General features: G+C 39.7%; 1 protein-coding gene across 1 annotated transcript; it reads right to left on the bottom strand.

Moving 5' to 3' along the window:
• On the bottom strand, positions 1-24,472 carry ezh2 (enhancer of zeste 2 polycomb repressive complex 2 subunit). The gene is made up of 19 exons (XM_067578491.1): positions 24,097-24,472; positions 18,856-18,979; positions 17,660-17,788; positions 17,428-17,547; positions 17,205-17,325; positions 16,547-16,726; positions 15,792-15,897; positions 14,639-14,802; positions 14,218-14,315; positions 13,787-14,024; positions 13,513-13,679; positions 11,907-12,042; positions 11,547-11,672; positions 10,379-10,557; positions 10,171-10,266; positions 8,940-9,021; positions 8,709-8,789; positions 8,537-8,621; positions 1-6,148 (listed from the first exon to the last, which is right to left on the bottom strand). Exons 2-19 carry the CDS (start codon positions 18,970-18,972, stop codon positions 6,088-6,090), a joined length of 2,286 nt encoding a protein of 761 aa, XP_067434592.1. The 5' UTR covers positions 18,973-18,979; positions 24,097-24,472; the 3' UTR covers positions 1-6,087.
• Positions 24,473-26,553: the final 2,081 nt, after the last annotated feature.

Genomic DNA, 26,553 nt, shown 5'->3' with positions numbered 1-26,553 from the left:
ACCATTTATAATATTTTAATCTGCATCACTTTAAACAACAAAATCCCTGTAAACATTACAAAATCAGCACCTGTGTCGTCGGAGGAAAGTGGTTCTGGTTCCACATGAGGAGAAAAAATAATGCAGGCTGATGGTTGAGGCGAGGCCCAGTAACTGTTACCCAGCCCACCAATCACAGATACAAACCATGAACCTTTGACAGTTTCAGAAGTTCTTCATCATCATTATCATCATCATCATCATCGTCCTGTACCCAAACCTTAAATCTCTCCGTCTGAGTTTCTGAACATCAGTGATTCTCTGACTGAACTCGTCAGCAGCTAATTTACACACCAGGAGAAGAAACGTCTCACGTCTGTAAACTCCAAACTACAACCTGCAGCTGCTTAGCTTAGCTTAGCTTAGCATAAAGACTGGAAACAAAGGGAAACTGCTAGCCTAGCTCTGGCTAAAGGTACCAAAATCCTACCAGCAGTGGAAACTAATTTTAAATTGCTACTTTATACTTCCACTCCACTACATTTCAGAGGGAAATATTGTACTTTCTACTCCACTACATTTATTTGACAGCTTTAGTTACTTTTCAGATGAAGATTTGACACAATGGATAATATAACAAGCTTTTAAAATACAACACATTGTTAAAGATGAAACCAGTGGTTTCCAACCTTTTTGTCTTTTGACGTCTTACAAAAAGCAGTGTGTAGTCGGGGTCACATTTCACATGACCCCTCAGATTTATCTGCTGACCCTTTGGAGGGGACCGACCCCTAGGTTGGGAACCACTGGACTAAACTAGCTAACTGTATATAAAGTAGTGTAAACTAGCTCCACCTCCAGCAGCTACAACAGTAACATGCTGCTCTAACACTGATGCTTCACTATTAATAATCTAATGATGTCATATATAATAATATATCAGTCAGAGGGACCAAACCACTACTTTTACTGCAATACTTTAACTACATCAAGCTCATAATACTTATGTACTTTTACTGCAATACTTTAACTACATCAAGCTCATAATACTTATGTACTTTTACTGCAATACTTTAACTACATCAAGCTCATAATACTTATGTACTTTTACTGTAGTAGGATGTTTCATGCAGGACTTGTAATGGAGTATTTCTACATTGCAGTATTGGTACATTTACTGTAGTAAAGGATCTGAGTATTTCTAAACTATCTACCAGCATCTATAAAGTTGTTTTATCTTGTTTGTTGTACAAAATCTTCAGTGTAGCAATGACTGGTCTGGCAGTTATTTAATTATTGTTTAATTAAATATAATTTTCTCCATTAATCAATCATTCTTGTAATCTACATAATACGTAAAAATAGTTTCAAAATAATGACAATTTTCTTGTTTTTTTGCAACCAACAATCCAAAACTTCAATATATTTAATTTACTGTCATATATGACAAAGAAAAAAAAAAATAGCAAATTGACACATTTAAGAAGCTGAAACAGAGAAATTTTGTCATTTTTGCTTGAAAAACCAGCAAATTTCTGTTACACTACAGTTTTTTTTCACAGATTTAAAAAAAAACAAAACAACAAAAACGATACATAACATGTTAATTAATGAGCTTTAGAGATGCTGGCAGGTGAACTCTGTTACCTTTAGACAGAGCCATGCTAACAGTTTCCCCTCGTTTCCAGTCTTTATGCTAAGCTAAGCTAACTCTCGACCACACAGACAGAACATGAGCTCGTTTCTCGAACTGTTCCTTTAAGAATCACTGGTGTAAAATGGTCTTAAAAAAAAAAAAAAAAAAAAAAAGAAGCACCAGACTGGCTTTAACGAACGCAGTCAACGCACCAATCAGATACATCGTCACTGTAAGGAAACACAGGAAGGCTCATATGAATCAGCAGTAAAAAGGTTTGCGATCTTAGGCAACAGATAAAATAATAATAATAATAATAATAATAAAAGGTTCCTACACATCCTGGTTTGAACAGTTCTCACTGTTTGGATCAGCAGATTCTGGTCAGAATCTCTGCATAAAAAATAAAATACTGAGACGTCACCATCAAACGGACTTCCTGCAGACAGACGTGTAGGAACCCTGCGAGTGAAGCACCAGGTTTCAGAGTCTTTTTTTTTCATCCAACAACCACAGACGTGATGAAGATCGAAGGTCGCTCTCCGTCGCCTCCGTCTAAAGTCTGTAATAAGTTACGTCTCCTCAGCAGGAAGCGTCCCGAAACAAGAGGCTGGTATTGCTTCAAGTCCAGTCTGTGGGGTTTTTTTTTGTTTGTTTTGTTTTGTTTTTTATGTTTTTTTTTTTTTTTTTTGCTGCGAGCACCAGAATTCACATCAGACAAAATAAAAAATAAAAAGTGTGATTGTTGTTATTAAAAAGGCTTATTTAACAGGAGAGGAATGCTCTGAAAACAGGTTATTATAGTGATCACGTGGAGGCGGTTCAGTGTCTCTAGTTTCCTCCAGACAGACGGGACAGGAGAGGAAGAGGAAGAGGAAGAGGAAGAGGAGCCTCTGTTTGGGGGTTTGTTTGTTTTGTTTTTTTTTTCCTCTAAAACTTCATCATGCAGAAAGTAATCAGACACCAACAGGACTGTTCAGTGTTCTGTTCAAGGCTGAAGGCACAGCAGAGAGAGAGAGAGAGAGAGTGAAAACATCTATTAACACTCAGTGACTATTTAACAGTTTAGAAACCAGGTTTTCCCGCCGTACTCGCCGAGCTCAGCGTCCGTCTCAGAGACCAGTTCACTTCTACGTCGGACGTTTATGTTCGTTAGAGAGGAAATCAGGTTTTAGAGCTGAAACAGTTCACCAGTCGTAGTAAATCCAGCTTCTCAACTGTGTTTCATATCATCGTAAACTGAACATCTGTTGGTTTTGTGTTGTTGATCGAACAAAATAAAACATTTAAAGACGTCGTGTTGAGTTTTAGGAAACACTGACGGACATTTTTCATACTTCAGGTATTTAATTAGGGCTGCGACGAAGGATTAACTTCATTAAATTGATTATTTTCTCAATGAATCGATTGTTTGGTCCATAAAATGGTGAAAAATGTTTATCAGTGTTTCTCAAAGATATTCAGTTTACTGTCAGAGACTAAAAGAAAATAAAATATTCACATTTAAGAAGCTGGAAATCATTTTCTCTTTAAAAATGACACAAAATGATTAAATCAATACGTTTTCTGAGAATCAACTAATCGTTAAACTGATCATTAGTTTGATCAAGTGAAGTGAAGCTGAACGATAATTGGAGGTTATTGGTAGAAGTTGGTGAATCTTAAATCAATGCTGGTGTCATTTTATAAAATAATACAAATGTTTCCTGATAAATTAAAATCCTGTTAATAAACAAACTAACAGGAATCTGTTTAGATTATTCAAGTAAAAACAGAACATGAACTTTATCATTATGGTGAAAATCAATCACCTCACAGTGCTGATAAAAAAAAACATGTTTTACTACATTTAATGAGAAGATTTAATGTTTTTAATCTTTTTGACGCCGACCAACAGAAATATTTCATCTCGTCTGATGACTTTATAAACTCTGTAAGTTACTTTACAGATTAATGATTCCACAAATTATAATTGTTAGTTTGTTTTACACATTTCAGAAGTGATTCATAAGAAAAGAAAAGGTCAATTTGATTATTTTGTGATTGATTTTGAAACATTTATCAAATCTGAGGAATAATTTCATCAATAGTGAAATTTATTTCAGCTCTAGAATCAAGAATTAATTAAATCAAACCTGAATCTTTATTTCTGATGAACTTTGGTTCAGTTCAAACACTGACGAAGGAAAACTCAACAACGACTCGAATCAATCATCCACAATAAAAGAGACCAGATTTGTAAATTCAGGACTCAGTTTCAGATCTATTAGAGACTAAAACTCTGCTGATGATGACAGACGATGAAGATCAGTGACTGAAATCTAAAACCAACTGGAGGAGTTCCTGAAGTACGACGGGAAAACGCAGGCAGACAGACAGACAGCAGTGTCAGAGGAGAAGATGAGTGAGAAACCTTCATCGGTATCGGTGTATTTTGGTTGAGTTTGGTGATGAGCGGCGCTGCTCAGCGAGGAGAGCAGCAGCAGCAGCAGCGGCGGCGGCAGCAGCAGCAGCAGCAGCGGCGGCGGCGGCAACGTGTTCCGGACGGGAAACGTAACCGACCAACCCGCCAGACGACCGGCGGCTGCGGTTGAGTTTCTCGTCGGGGTGAAGTAGCGCTGGTTTATATGTTTTTTAGACCATTTCACATTAGCACCTGAAGCACAGGCGGCGTCACAAAGCAGAGTCATCTCCACCAATGAGAATAAAAGAAAAAAAGAAAACAGGAAGTGGAAGCAAAACACTTGTGTTGATATTCGTCGCTGCAGGTGAGTCTCAGACCTGATGTTAGGATATCCTGCAGCACTTGAAGGCATCATGATGAGATGCCTAACAGAGATTTTAACACATTTTAAGTTGTTTTTCTGTTACATAATCTGAAATCAATTCAGAGAAAACAGTTCACTGATATGAACAAAAATTGAAACTTTAAGAGGCTGAAAATAGTTTTTAGACTTTTTTAAACAACTTTGACTTTTTTTTCTTTTATATAAAAAGTTGATGAAAAGATGAAAACAGGAGCTAGAAAAGACAATAAATGTGATTTGACTGGATTAATTAAGTCAATTAAGTTTTTACTGCTTATGTTCTGTAATCAATGTGTCTGATTAAGTTTCACAATTTTATGGACGAATGAATTAAACCGAATCAGCGACGACTTTGATTAAACATCAAACTTCCAGCTTCTAAAATGTGACGATTTGCTGCTTTTGTGTTTCATATCATTATTAACTGAACATCTTTGGGTTTTCTGACTGTTATTTGAAGCAGTTTTTTACTAATTTGACATTTTATTAATAAAATGATTAATCAAAAAAAAGAATATCCAACAGATTAATTGACAGTGAAAAGAGTCATTAGTTGCATCTCAGCCAATGTTAGTATAGATTCAAAAGAATTCTTGGAAAACCAAACTTCAAAAATGTGTTTTAATAGCAAAAATGTTTTGTTTTTTTTTCCTCACAAAGCTTGTACATAAAATCACACGATTGTCCACCAACGGCCACAACTAACGATTATTTTAATTATCCTTTAATCTGCTGATTGGTTTCTGTTAATAGATTCATGTTTTAGTCAATAAAACCAGAAATACAAAAAAAAACCCAAAGATATTATGTTTTCTATCATAGAAGACAAAGAAAAGCAGCAAACAGTAACAGCTCAGAAGATGGAATTAAGGATTGTTTTTTGCGACAAGTTGATGTGAGTGTTCGAGTGACGCTGCTTTGTGAAAACGCTCCTGTTTGACAGACAGACAGTGATCTGGCACTCTGAGGAGTGTGCGGCTGGTTCAGTTCACACTGTAGAAAAAAACACACACACACACACACACAATACGACAAAGTGTGTCTGCAGACCAGTGAACACACACACACACACACACACACACACACACACACAGACGAGCAGTAAAAACAGAGTCCAGTCAGTTGTGTGGATGCGGCTGGTGGAGGTTTTGGTCCCTGAATGTTGAATTTAAATGCCAGTTTTAAACAGAGTTGTGGGTTTGTCTCCTCTCACCGTTGAAACACTTTATAGATACATTTAAAAAAAACAAAAAACTAAAAAAAAACAACAAGAGTCAGTTTGCAGTTGATCTGCACCTTCAGCTGAGGGAAGATTTATGAATCTGAGACTCCCGCCTCGAGAGAAGACGAAGATTTGTTGACAGAAGGAAAAAAAAAAAAAAAAAAATCACACAAAGAAGAAAAAAAAAAAAAAAAAAAAGAGAAAACAGATATGAAAAGTTTTTTTTTTTGTTTTTTTTTTTTAAAAAGACCATTTCGGCAAAAAGACAGCAACAAAATTCTGCTTCAACGTGTTCAAATATTCCCAGTATTCCTGAAGCTTTCTAGCATTTTGACAAGTCGTCTGGATTTCCTGAAGTGAAGGTGTGTTTGTTTGTTTGTTTGTTTGTTTGTGTCGGTGTGTAAGGCCTTTGTGTCGTTGATCCACAGGAGGTAGAATCAGAATCAGGCGATCTCCATCTCCCGCTCGATCCCGACGTACTTCAGAGCGTCAGCCTGACTGTACCTGTCACACGCACACACACACACACACACACACAGAAACACAGATAAACAACATATTTATCATCAGCTGCAACAGTTAGAGTCACTTCAGTCACACCTACAGAGACACAAGTGAAATATCTGCATTAATATTATTCAACATTAATCAAACAGCTCCAGTTTATTGTGGCTTAAAGTAAATTCTGCTATTATTGAACACCGAAACACGTGTAGAGCCTCTATGATTAGTTGATCATAATCAATAACTCGTTTCAGTCACTAAGCTCCATAAATGTGAGGAGTTGCATCTTTTCTTCATCATGTCAGATTTTAACACAAACATTGTTTGTTTTGAACTGTTGAATTGAAGACATTACTTCAGACAGAAGGGCATTTTTCTGATATTTCTGATATTTTATAGACTTGTCAATCGATAATAACCGTCAGATTAATTGATGATGAAAATAATTGTTAGTTTCAACCTTTGTTTTTAGTGTGTGTGGATTTGTGTGTCTGCCAATACACTCAAAAAAATCTCTAGACTGTCACGTGAACTGAAACAAAGACGTCTCGTCTGAACAAAACTTTGAAGACACATCCAAACATTAATTATTATTACTAGGGCTGCAGTCAACCAAAGAAAATCTACGACTGAAATCGTACATAATCAAATCTTCAACTAATGGGGACGCGACGACAGGGTGCACCGTAAACTCGGCAGCCACATATTTCTCTGTTCTGTGTCTTCAGGTTATGCTAGCGTATTGTTGCTAACTTTGGAGCTAACTCCCTCTACTTTTCCAGCATTTGGGGAAACAACTGACCTGACTTCTTAGCATTTATTAACTGACACACTGTAGTCTGTACTGTACATTTACTGCCAGGCTGACAACTACTAACCTTTTCCTCTGCTCGGCTCGCATCCACCGTTACTTTTCTGTCCCTCGCTCTTTCCCGCTCGCTACGCAAACATACTCCTCAACAGAGCCGCGCGACCAGTGGTTTCCCCGGCAACGACACAGAGGTTGACTCGCGTACCGGAACAGCGCTGCTCAGAGACTCTCAAACGCTGTCGATTTCATTTTTTCATTCGGATATCAAATATTAGAAAATATTTTTTTTGGACCTGGCGGGGGTTCCCGTTGTGTCATTATGGAGAAACACAGATTCAGTAAACGTTCAGTAACCGTTGAGAACAGTTAGACCCAGCAGTCTCCGTTAGGTTGGGCGAGTTCAAAGTTTTGAAAACTACAGGGGTGTTTTGAATACACCCCCGTTGTTTTCACTGGTAATTTGTTAGTCTGTCCCTCCCGCCGCAGGAAATAATGGATTAATCCTGGAACGCTGCTGATGTAGCACTTTCTCATTATGAAAGTAACACGGAGATTATTCGACCAATGAGAATTTAGTCAGACGAGAGCATATCGACCAACTAATCGACCAGCAGACTACAGCCCTAATTATTACAGTTAAATAACTGGTTCATAGTTTCAGCTGCAGCCGTTTCTTCAAACTACTTCTCAAGTTAAACCTGCAGCTTCAGTTCAGAGTCAGTATGAATGAAGCTGGAAACAAAACATCACCAGTACCTCCGTGTACATGTGACCCATCAGAGAGAACCCAACTTCCCCTTTAAACATTGTTGTGTATATTTTTTATCTCTCTTCATCATCAATCTACCTTATTAGCCCGAATATGAAACAATATTTTATTTGGAAAGTTGCGTGTGAAGAACTGTAGGTCGTCTGATCAGAGATCCTCTCTGAATGAAGAGAGTAACGCTGTAACACCGGCTCCAAACTGATAATAACGACATCTACGCTCGTTATTGTGCAACAAAACCATCGAGGGTAAAAAACCAAGAAGAACTTTATCAAACCATCTGATCAACAAACATAAACATGTAGAAAAACAATATTTTCAACTGCTTTGCCTGCAGTGTCTCATCCTGGTTAAACTAATAACAGGAAAGCTGTTATCAGCTGACAACATGTGTAACATCAGACAAACATACAAAACTTATGGATGACGATTATTCATAATAAAGGTTGAGAAATGTGCAAATTACAGGAGTTTCCTGGAGAAACAAAATGGGAGCACAGCGGGGATGAAAATACGGGAGAAACTCAGGAAAAACAGGAGTGCTGGCAGGTCTGATCAGCTCCTACAGAGAGTGTTGCATTATGGGTTGTTTGTAGCCTTAATGTTGCTAAGCTAGCCGGTTTCTTCCAGTCTGTTTATAGTGTAATTCTGATTCCAGACAGAGATGGTACGCAATAAAGCAATAAAGGAATTTATTTAGGTTGCAGGATAATAACCTCAGACACTGATGTTATTGGATAAAATAAAAACCTCTGAGTTGTTCCTGTTGGTTTATTAGAAATGAAGACAAACACATGAACGCCGTTACCTGTAGTCAAAGAACAGTTCCTCTCCGGTCTGGATGGCTCTCTTGGCGAAGATCCCGATCCTGTGATCCCCGTTCACCATCATCACTACGAAGAAACAGACAGACGAGTTACCACGGTGACGGAGACACGTGGTTCGGTAAAGCCGCTGGCTGCTCGGCAACATCTTCTTACCTTTTGCATAGCAGTTAGGATTGACAGAATGGTTAGCGAAGCGGATCTTGTTGCCTTTCCTTGTGGCATCAACAACAAAGTCTGGAGAGACAAAAACAACAAACGTTTAAACCTGCGTTGTCTTTAACAGATTTAAATAATAATAAATAATAATAATAATAAAGGAAGTGATCTGCTCAGAGCTACATCTTCAACATCAACGCTGTGAGTTTCTCGTGTTCGTTAAGTTACCGTTGTTGAGGTTGAAGAGGAAGCTGCACATGTATTTATCGTAGACTTTCCCTCTGCGGTCTGCTTCATCCTGAGAGATAATCTGCAAAGACCAACGTCATGTTACACTTAATATTTCAAAAAGTTTTATATTTTATATTCATACTTTTCTACAGTTGAGAAGAGCTGATAGAGAAGTTCATGTACAAACACATAAAATGTCTCAAAATCTTACATTTTTAAAGTGTTTAATCCACTATAGAGTTTTCCTGCACAGAGAATATATTTGGGTAGTTCACCCGAACATATTCAATCAAAAATATTGATTTTTTTTTGCATTTCTTTCATCAAAACTCTGTGGAAATGACACCAACAGACACATCACACAGACAGTAGTAGTGAAGGAACGGCAGCTTGGATGTGTTGATCTGAAATCGCTGCTTTTCTGAAGAGTTGAACATGTCGCCGTTGGGAAATAACAGCAGCGTATCACGAGGAGCTGATGTGCTGAAAACATTGAGTTCAGGTGTTTTGATGCTGCTCGTTCACTGCCTGATGCTGCCTTCAGGCTCAATCATCTTTTTAAAAAAAAATGCAGGTTCAAGTGCAGCTGAACTCGTCAGAGTTTAAGCTCGTGAACACGAAGCTTCTGGTTCAACTCTTAAGTGTCTGATCACCACCAATAAACTCTCAACCTCATTGACAGACAGTTTTTATATAATCTGGATGAAGCAGGTCAGTCAGAGCTTCACGTACCTCTCCACAAAAACATATTCCATCAAAAACATTGATTTTTTTTTTTTGCATTTCTTCCTGTCAAAACTCTAGAAACGCAGTCAAGAGTTAAGTGCAGCACACGTTGACTGTGTCGAAGGCGTCAAATCATCTGACACCAACAGGAAGGAATGGCAGCTGGGATGTGTTGATCTGAGGTGGGAACGTGATGAAATCGCTGCTTTTCTGAAGAGTTGAACATGTCGACGTTGGGAAATAAGTATCACGAGGAGCTGATGTGCTGAAAACATTGAGTTTGGGTGTGTTGATGCTGCTCATTCACTGCCTGATGCTGCGTTTAGGAAACTGCAGGAACGGTGCGTTCAAGTGCAGCTGAACTCGTCAGAATTTAAGCTCGTGAACACAAAGCTTCTGTTCAACTCTCAAGTGTCTGATCACCACTAATAAACTCTCAACCTCATTGACAGACAGTTTTTATATAATCTGGATGAAGCAGCTCAGTCAGAGCTTCACGTACCTCTCCACAGTATTCAGAGATGAACTCGTTCTTCTGGACTGGCTCTTTGATGAAGATGCCCCATCCCGCCACGTCTGACGGGGCCAGCAGCAGGTGCTAAGACGGGAAACATCAGAATGAGGTTGTGATGTGTTGATGCACAAAAACACACATGTATGTAGCGGATATGTTCAGTAAGATCGATGACTAAAAAAGGTGTGAAAATTACCTTCTTGGCTCCTCTCTGGATGGAGCAGTTCTTGCAGGAGACGTTCTTGCTGTCCCAGTGTTCTGCAGCGCCGCAGGTGAGGCAGAGGTCGGGGTCACATTCCCTGACCGCCAGGTAGCAGGGACACTGCTTGGTGTTGCACTGGGCTTTGCACCGACAACCTGGGAACCGGTTCTGACCTGCGGACACACAGCGGCACAGAAACAGTGACACAACATGAGACGCATATTATGAGAAACACACAAGAACAGCAAACTCTCCCGTTTCACAGGAAGTAATCTGAAGACGTCAATCTGATATCATTGACAAAAATGTATAATCTGATCCAAACTACTGAGTATAAAGTGTCACACGGGGAGGTCACAGCAGGACGTCAGAGAACACATTAGCAAGAGCTGCAACTGTTTAAATGTTCATTATCATTACAATTAACCTGATTAATATTTTCTCAATTAATCATTTGGTCACTTAATTATAAAAAGAAGTCGTTATAGTTTCCCCAGAGTTAAAGGCGACGTCCTCAGATGTCTTATTTTGTTCAACCAACAGTCCAAAACACAAAGTTATTGTTTACGATCATCTACAACAAAGACAAATCTTCACATTTGAGAAGCTAAAAATCAGCAATTTTTCAGCATTAAATCCTTTAAAAAGTCAAAACCTGTGAGTCAATTATCTAAATAGCTGCAGATTCATTTTCTGTCAATAGACTAATCAATTAATCAACTAATCTTTGCAGCTCTAAACGCTTTACTGTGATAAATGTCAACATATAATCTGGTTTCTCTACAGTATTTTTGATTTGTTTTAATGAAATATCGCTGCAGCCTGAAGAGTTTTATTCTGCGTTTTGACTGATGACACATTTTTTTTTCTGTATCTGTGTGTGAATCTTATCAATAACCTCCAGTGAAGTTGTGTTGGAGACATTTAAACATTTACTTCAGCATCTGTTTTAAGTGTCTACGTGGCCATTAAATCCTCTTTCTCCTGCAGATCTGTGTTCTCTTCCTGCAGCTATGAAAAGCAGTTTTGTTGTTATCATGAGACTAAAAGAAACCTGGTTACAAACATCGTTAAGCAGCATGTTTCCCTCCGTCTTTCATCGTCTCCATGATGATGATAATAATAATAATAATAATAAAAAAGGTGAATGTGTGTTTCTTACACTCAGAGCTGCACTGGCAAAATTTCTCACAGAAGTTTTGAGCGGTGACGCAGGGACAGGAGGAGTCGCAGGGCTGCCGCGGGTGGTCACATGGCTGGTAGTTATACACGTGATTGGACGAGCCGTCTGTAAGGAGATGGAAATATTATGCAAATACAAACTTTGCTATCTTACACTCTTCCTCCACACTTAGAAGTCTTATTTCTCTTATATCTTATAAAAACAGTTGAGTCCAAACAACAACAAAACAAACTGTAACTGAGTATGAATTTAAGTGTATTTAGTGGGTTTTTTTCCCAGTTCCATTAGCACGTCTACACGCCTGTTTCCTTTCATGTTCAGGTTGACGTGACCTCTGACCTTTCTTCAGCTGGATCTTCCTGCAGTGAGTGGCCCAGAGTCTGTGTTTCCTCTTCTTCTTCCTCGGTGGCGTGTCCTCGTCTTCAGTGGGAGCGCGAGCGATGATGCTCGACTCCTTGACCCTGAACTCGTAAACCTGCAGGACGAAGACGAGACGACGTCAGGAAGAGTTTAATCTATAGTAGAGCTTTCATTATCAATTAATCTGCTGATTATTTTTACAATAAATCATTTTGTCTATAATTTCATCAGAGCTCATACTGACATCTTGTCTTGTTTTATTAAATCAACTCTAAAATATTCACTTTATCATTTATGACAGAAAAGTGTCAAATCCTCAAATTCAGGAAGCTGCAGCCAGAATTTTTTTTGTGTTTTTGCTCAAAAAAAAATGTCTAAAACGATTAATCAGTTATTAAAATAGTTGCTGATTAATTTTCTGTTGATAAACTAATTGATGAATGATTGTAGCTCTAGTCTGAAGACGACTCCTGGTTGTAGCACCTCACCTGCAAACCCTCATATAAGACTAATGTACGTAAAGGTTTTCACTTCATAAAGCTCTTCTACCTGTTAAATAGTCATCGAGTGTCATAAAAATGAAAGGTTACACTCTTAAAAACATTTAACTTTTCAGCTTCCAGTTTTAACAGACCAGCTGATCTCTTGCTAGTTTGGTTCTCCGTCGACATTCTACTTTTAAATGATCCTGTGTTTCAGATTTTTATGAAATGATGCATTTCTTCAGATTACAACAGAAGTCATTGTTTGCACCTGTTATAACTGATAAACATAAGATTCTGCTGGATGAGTTTAAATCCTCTGCAACACTTTCACACCCAGACTGTGGAGGTCACACAGAAGTGGTACGTTGATGTTATTTTATTCCTAAAAAAAAACCAGTCAGAACCTGTTTAACACTAATGTTTTAAGACTGAATAATTCCCACATTTAAATACCTTCATCTGTCGCAGAGAGAGAATCCGTGTTTACATCTGAGTCACTGTAAATGTGTTCAGTTCTCTGCCTCCGCAGTGACGACACAAGAGAGCACAACACAAATCTGCCTGTGGATTAGTTTATAGTTTTAACTTTAAATTTATGTTTAAAGTGCAGAATGTTTTAGTATTAAGAGAAGTTTGATCTTTGGCAGTTAAATCTGGTTCTTAAACTTTTAACCCTGCTAGATGACAAAATTTCTGTATAACGCATACAAACCTTTAAACAAGATTAAAGCCGTGTTCACATATAAACTCCGGACATTGTCCAGAGTTTCACACATGTAGCACTCTGTTTGGTTCAGGTGAGGCCTGTGCAGAGCGTGCAGGAGGCAAAAAGTACGCTGCAGTTGTAATTTAGTGTTTTTAAGCTTTTCAGCAGAAATAAAACAGCTTTTATCTTACAAAAAAAATCACAGGAAGTCCTCTCTCCCATTAAAGCTAGCTTCACAGTGAAGCGTTCACTAAAGAGCTCGCTGCTTAAAGTCCGTTTGACTGTTTCAGACATTTGTGTTCACACATGCAGCTCCTCAGGGTCTCCGGATAACTTGCAGGGTTGCGGTTCATGTGTGAGACAATCAAACATCCAGTCAGGACTCAGCTCTCACCTGTCTGCAGGTCTTGGTGCCTATGAGCCGTGCGATGGCGCAGTAGTTGTCGTAGTACGTCCCGATGAGAACCCTGAACAGAGAGGCCTCGGCTCCGCTCCAGTCCACCGCCTCGGCTTCACCAGTCAGCTTCATCTTCACTGGAGTCTGGCAGCGCGAGTTTCCCTCTGCACAGATATACAACATGACCACCGCCGTTATCAGAGAGCAACAACAACAAAGGGAATCGATCATTTTCCTTTAGAGACTCGTGTTTTATTTTTTAAGTTTGTACCCGAGCTGCTGGTGTTGTCGTCCTTCTTGTCGTCATCGTCTTTGTCGTTGTCCCGCTCGTCGTCTTTGCTGCCCTCGCGGTCGCTGTCTGTGTCTTTGGTTTCCGAGGAAACAGTTGGCGTGCTGGGCCGGCTGTTGCTGTTCGGCAGTCGTCCGCGGCGGCGGCCCACCATGCGCTTGGAGGGCGTCTTGGCTCGCTCTGCAACTACACCTGCAGGGTATTCCCTCACCATCCCATCCTGAGAAACAACAGCACAACGCTGTCGGTGCTCTCGTACACAAATAAAAACAATCCCTGCTGGCTGTCAGCGTTTATTTCTCTCTCTTTGGATGTTTCCAAACCTTTAGTGTTTGAAAAAGTACAAGAAGAGCTCAAAAAGAAATAAAAACCATGAACGCTGCCGTGAAAGCTTCAGGTATTAATGAACTCACCTGCACCAGGTACATGTAGCAGTCGATGCCGCAGGGTTTACTGTCCACCAGGTTCTCCAAGTTCTTGCGCTTATACGTGTTTGGAGTTGCATGGAAAGCTAAAGGAAGGAACACAAGGAGGAAGACGGTGTTTAGAGAAGATGCGGCTGGTTGGACGTGTCAAAGTCTGACGTTTATTTTAAGGTCATCAGACGACTTTCAGTTTAACTTGACGGAACAAATTTAAACCTTAAAGCTGCCGGTTAAAACCACATCACAACTTTAAACTGTTAACAGCCTAATGTCTGTTTACTGCTACACATTTTGAGCTAATATGATGGAAATGTTATCTTTATTGTTTGGATTTCTGTCGGTACGTCCGGCTGCTTGAGGAGTGTGAGTGTGTGTGTGTGTGTGTGTGTGTGTGTGTGAGAGTACTAACGGTGGAGGAAGCAGTCGTATTTGAAGCAGCGTCTGCAGAACAGTGTGTGGAAGGAGTGCAGGCTCTGCTCTCGCTGCACGGAGCGAGCGTTGGGGCCGTCGATGTTCGGCGTGCATTCGGGGGGCAGCGCGCCCGGCAGCTGCTGCTCCGTCAGCTCCTTGTACCTGAAAAAACAAAAACACACACAGAAATCAGAGCTGCTGCAGTCATGAGTCATGAGCTGAGACACACGTGGCTGAACAATACTGGGTTTTTGACGCCAATCTGATAAGTTGAAAGACAATACGATATATGAGCCATAATGAGTTGCATGAACACAAAACACTTTGGCAATGATCGCTGAAAATCGTTATTACAGAATTGTGACAAAGATCAAGTGAAGCAAAAAGGTTCATTATCAAAGACGACAGTAACAGTTAACATTTATCATTGATTATTTCCATAATACCTACAAATAAAAGTGTAAATATGACAAAATATATTAAACCTGATTTGCGAATAGAGGTGTAAATATCAAGCAGCAACCTCCGAGGCTGTAAAATGAAGCCAAAAACTGCAGTTCCTTGAATGGCCACTTGAGGCTCCAAAAGAGAGTCAATCCCCATCGACCCCCATGTTAAAATGTCCAACTTTACAGCAGAAATAAACATGTTTACAGTCTGGTACAAACAACGGTTTTGGTCTCTGTAGCTAATTTCCTCTTTCATGACACCTGTACGGGGGGTGATTCTTTTTATAACTCACTCATTTAAGTTTTATTAAGCCGTAATGAATAATGAAGGACATGGCTGCTTTGAGTGACAGGTCCGCCAGCCACTAGGTGGCTTGTTTCAGCCATTCGGCCCGCCTCTTTGCCTATTTTTGATTGGCTGGGAGTTAGACAGAGTCACGCGCTGCCAAGATGGCGACGGCCGGAGCGACTCACTTTGAGCTTCAAACACAGATACATCAACAGTCGATGACGTTGGATTTGTTTCTTTAAGAGAAATACTTCCATGTTTGTTTCTCGGTTCTGGTGGCCAGTTTAGGTGTATTTGGATTCAATCAAAGTCACAATGGGCTGTGTCATTTAATGCTATGCTATTCAATTGATTTTATCTCACCGTTACCATGACAACGCTAGCACATGCACGCACATACAAAACCCACTAACTTCTCTTTCAGCTCCTCAGTGGAGCCCTTGTCGGGGAACATGGAGGAGATGGCTTCAAAGATTTTGTCAGAAGGAAACTTCTTGGTGCTGTCGTTGCTGGTTCGACCTGCAGAGACACACACGCACGCACACACACACACACACACACACACGAACACACACATGCACGCACACACACACACTTTCCATCAGGGCACAAAACTAACTAACAAGGTTTTTATTAAATGAAACAAAAGCTTCTGAAATGTTGTTCAGCCATGAAGGAAACTGCAGAATATACAAATAATCTTTAACCCTTCATGTTTCATCAACATCAGGCCAGAGGTTTGACAGTTATATCATTTTAAACTTTGAAACTTTGACCTTTTCCTTATCAGGTGACCTGTGTGATTTATTAAACTTGTGTAAAAGTGCAGATGATTGGACGCAGTTTCAACTGTAATCTTTCCTGCCAAATTCACTGTGTGAGGAAACAGAAAACAGAAAATAAAGGAGGTATTAAAAAGTTTTCTACAGATTTTACGTGATACTCTGCAGGAATAAATGAATAAAAAAAATGTTGCATCCATTGTTGGGAGTGCAAAGACAGTCCTAAAGCTGCAGGAAACACAACGTGCTCAGTTTAGTAGCTGCACAGAATAACGACGTGAATCTGTCGGTCTGGACACACCGAGACGTTAGCAAGCGACGCGGAGGAACAGCTGGTGAAGAGGCAGGTTGGCTTCATCTGACCCTACAAAGACTGATGTACTTACTCTCGTTGTTGATGAGGCCATCCTTGCGGGGGTCCTCTGGGTGCTCTTTGCCGTCGCACAGCTCCATCTTGTCCACCTTGAAGTCCTGTTCTTCCTCCTCCTCATCGTCCTCGTTGTCGCTGTACTGTGCCAGAGCGCTGACCAACTCCACGAAGATCTCGTCGTTGATGAAGCCGCACTCTACAAAACACAAGACGTGCAGAAAACGTCTGACGGTTATGACTTATAACACTTAAATAAAGAAATACAAAGCAACATCTCTAAAGATGAGTTTTAAGAGCCACAAACTCTTGAGTTGAACTTTTACCTCGTTACAATATGACCTCATCTACCGTTGACCTCGTTATCTCTGAGGATAAAATGATCAAACATTTGTAAACATTTGTCATCGTATTATAAACCGCTCTGCTGTGTTTAAGTGTCTCATAAGTTTTGAAACTCTTGAATCTATTACTCAAACTGGACCTTCTGAGTCACTCTCCACATCCTCACCAGTCCTTCAGTACTGACGGAAAACACCCACAACGCTACACCTCCCTTGCATATTTTTAAACACGGCGCTATTTTCAGTCAGAGATATTGATACAGGATGCTCAAGAGTGCAGAAAGAACATTTCGAGTGCAGCTACGGGCTCCGTTTACCGCCACCGAGCCTCACCTCTGTCTCCGTGGACTTTGCCGTCATAGTTCTTGATGAGCTCTTCTATGAAAGTGCCGTCCTGGTCCAGGATCTCGTCTCCCATGTAGGGGATGTTATGGAGCACCGTCTCATCCTCCACCTAATGCCAACAATTTAAAAAAAAAAAAAAACATTACAAACAACACATCATCACAACCGGATGCAAAAAGTAACATTTTACAGTAGGTTTTCTGATTCGCACCATGAAGTTTTGCTGCAGCGGTGACCAGGAGTACATGACCGGGACTGAGGCCACAGCGTTGAGGGTCTTCAGGGGGATCACCTGCCTCGGGAACTCAGAGAAGCCGCTGTCCACCGTGCACTGCGATGGACAGCAGGGAACAGGAACACTCAGAACACCCTTTTAACACTTCTGACAAAACACTTTATAGACATGACGGGTCACCGAACACGATGTCGATCAATCCACTGACCTCTCGGGTTCCTCTTAAGGAGCCGACAGACGTCATGATGTGAACAGGCTGGATTCTCCTGGTCTTCCATTCCTGGTTCAAAATGTCGGTCCGCTCCATGATTTTCTGACGGTTGGTGTTGAACATGCTCTGAAAGAGTTCAAGGAAACTTTAATCAACAACAAAAAATTTTAAGGAGGAACTGATGGGAGCGGAGTGCCAACATTTCACAGACTTTGTTCAGTCTTCCAGCCGTTTTGGCAGATGAAACTTTATTTGAGTTTCCCTTTTAAAACGCTGTAAAAACAGTGACATCACCAATAAAAGATGCATCACCAGTATAAGTGACAGAGAACATTACTGGAATGTTAAGTAGCCTCTATATCTGACAGTGATTTAAAGAATTTCCAGAAGCTGTGGCTGCTGCTCTCTTCTCTGTCTGGATGAATTAACAACATTTTATGTTCTTTTATATGAACATTTCTCATAAATCAAAAGGCTGAATTAAAGACTCCCCCGGTGCATCTAAAGCTTTTCTTCAACTGCCTGAACAGCAGAGACAATTTAAACAAACCATTACAGAGACAAAGTGCTGCTGAAGTGAGGGTGAAGGTTTAGGACTTTATGAACCTAAATCAAGGTCAATATGACTTTGAACTTCAGCTTTTAAACCAACATGAGAAGCCTTTACTTGATCAGAAACATCTACAACACCATGACAACTGAAACTTCCTCTACTACACTGACCCTGTGGTGAAAGTTGTTTTTCTCAAAGTCTAAATCTCAATGTGGTTATTTTTAACTGCTGTTTTGTCAGTTTTACACAAGGGAACAGTGAGAAGCTGAAGGAGTTTACAGCAGCTTGGACAAATATCCGATTCAGTTAGTTTATAAGAGTAGTGTGGGTCAGTGTTGTCGTACAAACAGGGAGACAACAAAAGACAAACTAACAAACAGCCTCCTGTCTTCTAAAAGCAAACGTCTCTTCTGCAATTCTGCCAAACACCAAACACAACCAAGAACCTAATAAACATTTACCTTCTTTTTTTTCCCCTGATGACACTTCCTGGTATTTTTGCACTGTGTTTAATGCTATAAATGATCGTTAGTCCTCTGCCAGCCACCGTTAACATGCACCAGCCCCTCAACTAATTTCTCTGAACATGTGCACGGAGTGAACGTCTTGTAAACGTGTGTGTGTGTGTGTGTGAACAAACCTTGACCTCGTCGGCCCGTCTGAAGCGTTTGAGCTGCCGAAGCCTCATGTACTCAGACTTCACTCTCCTCTTCCAGCAGGCAGGACCCTTTTCCGAACGCTTCCCAGTCAGCACCATGATCACCCTGCAGTCAAAACACAAGGAGCGTCTTCACACAGTTTTCATAATCAATGTCGTCACAACTGATATCGTCACACTTTTACGAGACATTGAGGCCTAATAAAGTCTGCTGATCATCTCCAGCTTGTGCCTGTCGAGTAACTGCTGCCTTAAACCTGCGTTCTCTCTAACGGCCAGCAGGGGGCGACTCCACTGGCTCCAAAAAGAAGTCCGATTGTTTGGAAGTCTATGAGAGAATGACTCGACTTCTTATTTGATTTATTACCTCAGTAAACACTTTCCTAATGAGTTTATTGTCTCAATCGCTGGTTTCAAGTCTTCTTCAATACAGCATGATGTTCATTTTATAAATTGTGGTCCCCATTTAGAGTAAAATAGACGATAAAGCAGCGTACGCGTTAGGGCGTGCTACATTGTGATTGACAAGTCGCTACCACAGCGGTGCCTGAGGTGCTGTAGTCGGAGCTCCTCCCCAGCTCCACGCTCTCGTCCAAATATGGTCACTTCTGGTTCCAAACAAACCCCAGGATGGTGACGTTCAAAATGCCAAACTCAAGGTTTCAAAACAGGAGCCCATAAACCGATTGGTGACGTTACAGTGGCTACGTCCATTATTTTTATACAGTTTATGTTTGATCCTTTTGTATTTATGATTATAGTGCAGTAACAGATAAGCTGGTCTTCCCATCAAGAACCAGACAGACTTTGCTGTTCAATAACCTGCAAGGTTTTTCACTTACTGCGTTTTCTGAAGACATGTCTCCAATCTTCAAAGCCTTTTCTGTTGGGCTGGTACAAACTATATATATATATACACTGTATATATTAACTTCTGCTGCACAGTGAAGTAGATATTAAATCCCTTTTGCAAGAAGTGAAGCCATTTCTCAAACCAATACGCGTCTACTTTTTTTGAGAACACATCACCAAAACACAATGTTTTATTATCATTTTTGTTCATTTATCTATATTAATCTCACTATATATGAAAATATAAAATCATGTGTTCTTGCAACATACGAGGAGATACAGTACGTCATCTATCTTTAGTTTAGGAAAGAGTACAGACTATAAAACAGTGGCTTTAAAGTGGGAGAAAACTGGTTTATATCTGTGACTCGGACGCAATAATCAATCTTCAAATCGTGGGAATAAGAACAATGTTATACAGGTATAAACTGATTTCTGACACTGATACATAATCAGCAACTTTCTTTTATGGAAGGAAAAAGTACCTCATAAATTGAGTAATAAATGTTCATCACATCAGAAAGGATAGTAACGTCATGGGAAGTGAAACTGCGGTTGTCATTTTAAGAAATGTCGCCTCCATGAAATGTTGTAGCTGCAGGTTTTAGACGGTGTTCAGGAACTTTTCTTATTAATAATCCTATAAAATCTCCCCCCCACCCCCCCCACCCCCACGCCGAGAGACACACAGCAACAACTCATCTACAACTACAGCTTCAACTCAGCTCTCATTCCTGTGGAGGACGGTTCAGGTGCAAGTGACGGGATTCCCCAAAACCTCTTTGCAAGATCTGTTGTTCACTTGGAGAGGGGGGGGGGGGGGGGGGGTATAGAACAGGAAACTTTCTCTACTCTTTATGAATTGCAGTCTTCTTGTCCATGTGTGATATCCATCTGTCACCCCGGCAGTCAGCGCCTGTCGCTGCCTACCGGCCCGGCTGGTCTGACTGAATGTCACACTTTTGATCAGACATGTCAGACGGCTGTCATGGAGACATGCTGCTGCAGTCTCAGTTAGAAACGTGGGGGACTGAGTACACCTATTAATATTTAGCACATCCTCACTGATATGAATGGAGCAGAGAAAATATTAGAAACAGCTCACCATATAATTCAACAGCCTTCAAAATTACCGCACTAAATACGCTTTCGACATCACAACTCCCACTACGGCTGTATTCACTGCAGGGCCGTAGTTTTAGATTGCATCAGCTCCGTGTACATAAAAAAAAAAAATGTAACTGAGTGTGTATGAGCCTCTTTATCAACATGTGGCTGTTTGACATGACTTCAAACTGATATGGTGAAACAAAGAGGTGCCTCAGTTACAAAGTAGCACCAGAAATGACTGGTCATACATAGTTGACTCCAGTTCATATGATGTTGTAAATAATACAATAAAGTACATTTACCCAACAACTGTTCTTGTACTTTACTTGAGTATTTCCATGTGATGCTACTTTCTACATTTCAGAGGGAAATATTGTACTTTCTACTCCACTACATTTATTTGACAGCTTTAGCTGCTTTTCAGATGAAGATTTGACACAATGGATAATATAACAAGCTTTTAAAATACAACACATTGTTAAAGATGAAACCAGTGGTTTCCAACCTTTTTGGCTTTTGACGTCTTACAAAAAGCAGTGTGTAGTCGGGGTCACATTTCACATGTCTATGAGTTGTTAACAGCTCCACCAAATAGTGATTTTTCCCTCTAAACTTCTCACATGCTTTCATTTCAATAAATGTTCAAATGATCCAATATTTCACAAAAATCAAAGATTAGAGAAAAAAGTCCAGAAACTGAAAACAGATTTGTGTATCAGAACTTTGTTTTTTCTTCTTTCCTCTCCCATTAATCATCTCACGACCCCTCACATTTATCTGATGACCCTTTGGAGGGGCAAAGTAGTTCAAACAAGGATCTAAATACTTCTTCCACCACTGGTTGAATATATGGCACGTAGACAAACAAACAGAGGGATCTTTGATTAAGTGACCAACAGCGTGTCTTGTTGATGGTGAAAACACCTCCCAGTTAAGTGTCCTGGTTTGATTTAGAGAATACACATCATCCAGAGTGCTGTTCTCTGCCTCTCCCTCTTTATCTAAATACACTCTAGCAGACAACCAGAGACATGTCAAGCAATAACAGGAAACAGCCAAGTTCATTAACGACATATCTGGATATACAAGGATGTAAATTAATCTAGATAAGGACTGCTTCCACCTGCTTTCAGGACCAGTTAGCTTCAAATAACAATAGTAAGGAGAGCTTACTCCACCTTTATTTAACATCTGGAAGTCAAATGTAAACATAATTTTAGAAATGAAAAGAATACTTTATAAAATCAGTAAACAAGAACTGTGATATTTGAAACTGGTATAAATGGATTAAATATGAGGTTCACAATTACATAACATTGAAGGATTTATTGTAAAAGGAAGCAGATGGCGAGCTATAAAATAAGGATTCAGCCTTGAAGAGTTAAAGATGTAATCAAATCAATGTTAAATATAAGGACCAAAGGATTATTTGACATTGATAAATGAGTTAATCAATGAGGTATTTGTATGTGTGTGTATATATATATATATATATATATATATATATATATATATATATATATATATATATATATATATATATATATATATATATATATATATATATATATATATATATATATATATATAAAAAGAGGTATGCAAGTGTACTGTTTTTACCATGTACCATGGGCAAACTGTCAGTCCTGCCAGCCATTTTCACCACCATCATTATCTTTGTTTCAGACGACATCAAACACTTCACAGCTCTCCCACCTTCATTAGCAGTTTTATTTTATTTAGCCACAAAGACGGAGCTTTCTACTGGTCAGACAGAGACAGAATAACCACCAAGAACCAGGTTCCTGTCTGTCCGGCTCCTCTGGCCATGACTGTCTATATCAACATAGTCGTCAACCCACTGCAGTGTGGCTAATTAACAGGTGTTTAGTTGTAATGTTAACAGAGAATGCTGCATTTTACCAACCTGACAAACTCCCTGGGTTGAGATCAAACATACTACGTTTTTCCTCACGGCTCAGATTCAGCTCTGCTGGTTTTTGTTAGTGATTATGTGGAGCAGGTGTTAGTTAGCGCTTCTGGCCTGTAAGAGCCCAGCATAACTGTTATGTTCTGTGTGCGTTTTACTAATTTCTCTGCCTTTTAAAAAGATTACTTTAACTGTTAATACCCAGCAGATAAAACTTACAACACAATTCTTGCACTCCAGAAATCAATCGATCAATTTCATCACGAAAAATGTATTAATTTTCAATATATGAATGGGTGTGTAGAATCTAAAAAGACACTGAGCTGCATTCAAAGTCATTTTTTGGTGGGCGGGGGGGGTTTCTTATGCAGAGTCCAACAAAGCTGCAATAAACAGGCCACTGTTAAGTGAATAAAATGTGAGGTAATTTAACTATATTTTAGCGCTAATAGTGTGATCTCAGGAAATGTTGGTTATTGCGATAATACTGCTTACTGTGATATCGCTATAGGTCATTCCTTTCAAACCTGAAAACTAAAGTTGACTAGGCTCTCCTGTTAGGGCCCCTCAGTTGTTGAAAGACCTGCTAACACATTGTCTTCTTTTAAGTCACTTTTAAAAACTCACTGTTTTAGACTAACTTTTTAAAAAATATATATATTACTGTTTATTTTATTATCTTTCAGTGTATTTTATTATGATTTATTAACCCTTTGCTTCTCTTTATAAAATAGTATGTAAAACACTTTATAACTTGTTTTGAAAAGTGTTATATAAAGGTATTCTTCTTATCATTATTATTATTATTATTATTATTATTAACATCCATAACAATCATAGCATGAAAATGTGATACTGACAAAACCCTAATATACACATGTGTGTGTGTATATGTATATCCTCCATCATAACACCTCATTTTTTTCATTTCTTTATTTTTCTTTCATTTTTTATGAATGCCATCATATGAAATCAAATGTAAATTACGTAAAATGCACTCTTAGCTGTCGATAGCTTGCCGGTGTCGTACCAAGTTTGTATCCCCTCATAAGTGTGTTTCTCCCGGCATAAAAACGACTTCACCATGGTCCAAGTTGAAAGGAAGAGTGGCTCTTCCAGCATCCATTTTTAAATTTAAAGAAATGTGTAAGAACTAGGCTTAAAAAAGTTAGTATCTCTTTACGAAGGGGAACAATTCTGACAGGGATACAAAATTTGGCACGACACCCCCGGCGAGCTAGCTAACAGTTGGTTAGTTAACAAAGATTGAGGCGTCCGCAAAGCATCAAGAGCTGAATATTAAAGACACCAACACTGACACCTCGTCTTACCTGTACAGGTGGCTCCGTCCTCATTCAACGGGGTGATTCGAGATCGATACGACAAACACGGGCAAAGTCGTCCTTTGTGTTGGGGATTAGCACAGCTAGCTGGACGGTTAGCTCGGTGGCTAACTAGCGGTTAGCTCCGGAGGAGGGAGTGATTCTCTACGCGACGCCGGCTTTACGCACACGGAGTCGGCACACAGACCAACCAGCCGTCCCCTCCTTCTAGACACGGCTTTACCACTAAAGACACCGTGTTTACAGGTGGGATTCACACTGGTTATTTCCACCACTGCCTTGTAAACGATTTGTCCGGCTTCAATGTTTCCGCCTCGGCACGGCCGCGGTTCAAACTGCTCTCTCACTCACCGCCCACTACGGCTGCAGCAGATTCAAGAGGCGCCAAACGTTTGGGCCAATCACATCAGCCAACGTTAGGGATTCTCAGTGTCGTGGCACGCGATTGGTCAGATTGTGTCACAGTGTTAGCCAATGAGATTTAGCAGTGCGCCGGGGGCCCTGCAGCGGGGACATGTGGACAGGTTCCCTTTGTTCTCTCTCATGTCAGCGGAATAAAACACACACAAAAACACACAAAACAGCGCGTTTGACAGCTAAATTGTTAATGACTATTCTTAACCATTAATTTTCCACCAGTGTCAGTGACGCGTGTCAGTTGTCACATTCGTATTAGTGAGCTAAAAACAACCAGGTTTCAGGAAAATATTGTGCCGAATTATCAATTAAGTAAGACCTCTGTTATCGCTGGATCTGGGTTTTCTTTAGTTAACATCCCCCTCCACTCAAAAATGTGTTTTTCCTCTTGTTCCCACAGCTGAATGTTTGATCGTCTCTGTTCAGAATGATGTGTGTGCAGAGTTTGTTTTCATATTCATCTGCTGAAAGTGGAAAGTTTCTCTGTGAACCCTGAAAATCTGATTTTGAGGAGTGGGCATACCAGCAGGATTTGTGACATAACAGCTAATTTGGAGCTAATCTTGGATCAATATTCAATATACACAAGTGTGATGTGGAAACATGAAGCCTCCAGTGCACAAACACTGAGAATTGACTTAACAGTGAAGTAGGAGACATCTTGGGGTCCCAAACAAACACTCATAAAACAAATGGAAAACGAAACAGCACATGACACAATAATACATAACACAACAATGACACAACAAACAACCAAACAAACAAGAAACTGAGAAACAAAAAAACAGAAGCGTTACAACCTTAGACTAGACATAAGAAAAAAGATCAATCTGTAAAGGAACAGTGATAGCATTACTGAAAACAGACAATTTGTTTTAAGAGGAGAAAACAAAACATTTTTAAATAAGCCAAATTATGACGTATATATTTTCAGGTAACTTATTCTTCCAATCAGAGGGAGCCCGAATCATAAAAGCTTAATAACAGTGAGCATTTAAACGCACTGTGTATCTCATCTACTGTGTTTTAGATGTGATAAATCCTCCACCTGTCTCGTGCCCGGCTGATGACAGCTCAGGTAAGAGCACGAGCGCAGGTGACAGCTCCGTCTGTAGCAGCTGTGACAGTTAATAAGCGTTCAACAGCCTCAGTTTATCCAGAAAACACACACACAGGGATGTTGTGGGCCAAGCGGTGTGTGTGAATGAATGAGACTGCCGCAGGAGCAAGGGTCGCAAAGTTTATTAAGCCCCGCCTCTGCTAAACAGCCATTGGCTGACAGCTCGACGCTGTCGTCATGCTGCGTTCAAAGATCAAAGGAAATACAAGACGCAGCAACCAGAGATGTTATCCATCAAACTACTCCCCCAGAATTATGCACGATGAGTTCTAGTACTTGTTTTTGAGTTAAAAACAAACAAACAAAACAACTAATAATAATTGTATAAGTGAAATAATTAAGAGAGAATTAAGTAAACCTGCGTCTGCATTTTTTTGGAAAAATCTGCAAGGTTATTACCAGGGATTTTTGTTTGTTTGTTTGTTTCATATGAGGTGTGAGGGGTGTCTGAAAATATTGCACACAGGGGCAGACTTTACCACAAGGCAAGGCAAGGCAGGAAACTAACAAACAGCTAAGAATTTATAATTATTACAGACAAACAGAGTTTTAAAGGCCTTTTTGTTAAGAGAGGTCTCAGTAGTTTTAAAATAAAGTTTAAAATCCTTTAAGAAAACAAAATAAAGGGGTTTTGCTTAATAAGATCAATACCTTTATATAAAAAAACTGTCTTTTTTCAGATCTGTGAAAATAGCACATTATGGATATACAAACAAAAATTATGACATATATTAGCGATAATAAAACCTGCAAGATCTTGCCAACATATTGTAGTGTGAGAACAGATCCAAAGCAGTGTTTCAGAGTTTTTCAAAATGACTTGTTTACATAAATATCAGGTTTAAATCTTGTCATGTAATGCTGAACTGGATGTGAATAATCTTACATGTCACTTCATTTATCTTATC

This window comes from Thunnus thynnus, chromosome 21 (genome assembly GCF_963924715.1).
Source record: "Thunnus thynnus chromosome 21, fThuThy2.1, whole genome shotgun sequence".
Classification (NCBI taxonomy): Eukaryota; Metazoa; Chordata; class Actinopteri; order Scombriformes; family Scombridae; genus Thunnus; species Thunnus thynnus.
This window is presented reverse-complemented; position numbering and strand designations above follow the sequence as displayed.

What these genes read in the sequence shown, in the direction of transcription:
- ezh2 (XM_067578491.1), bottom strand. Translation starts at nt 18,972, where the DNA reads ATGGTGCTGACTGGGAAGCGTTCGGAAAAGGGTCCTGCCTGCTGGAAG. An exon ending in GAAGATCCAGCTGAAGAAAG is followed by an intron (nt 11,673 to 11,906) that starts GTCAGAGGTCAC and finishes ATCTCCTTACAG; the next exon opens with ACGGCTCGTCCAATCACGTG. An exon ending in GAACTGTTCTTTGACTACAG is followed by an intron (nt 6,149 to 8,536) that starts GTAACGGCGTTC and finishes TGCGTGTGACAG; the next exon opens with GTACAGTCAGGCTGACGCTC.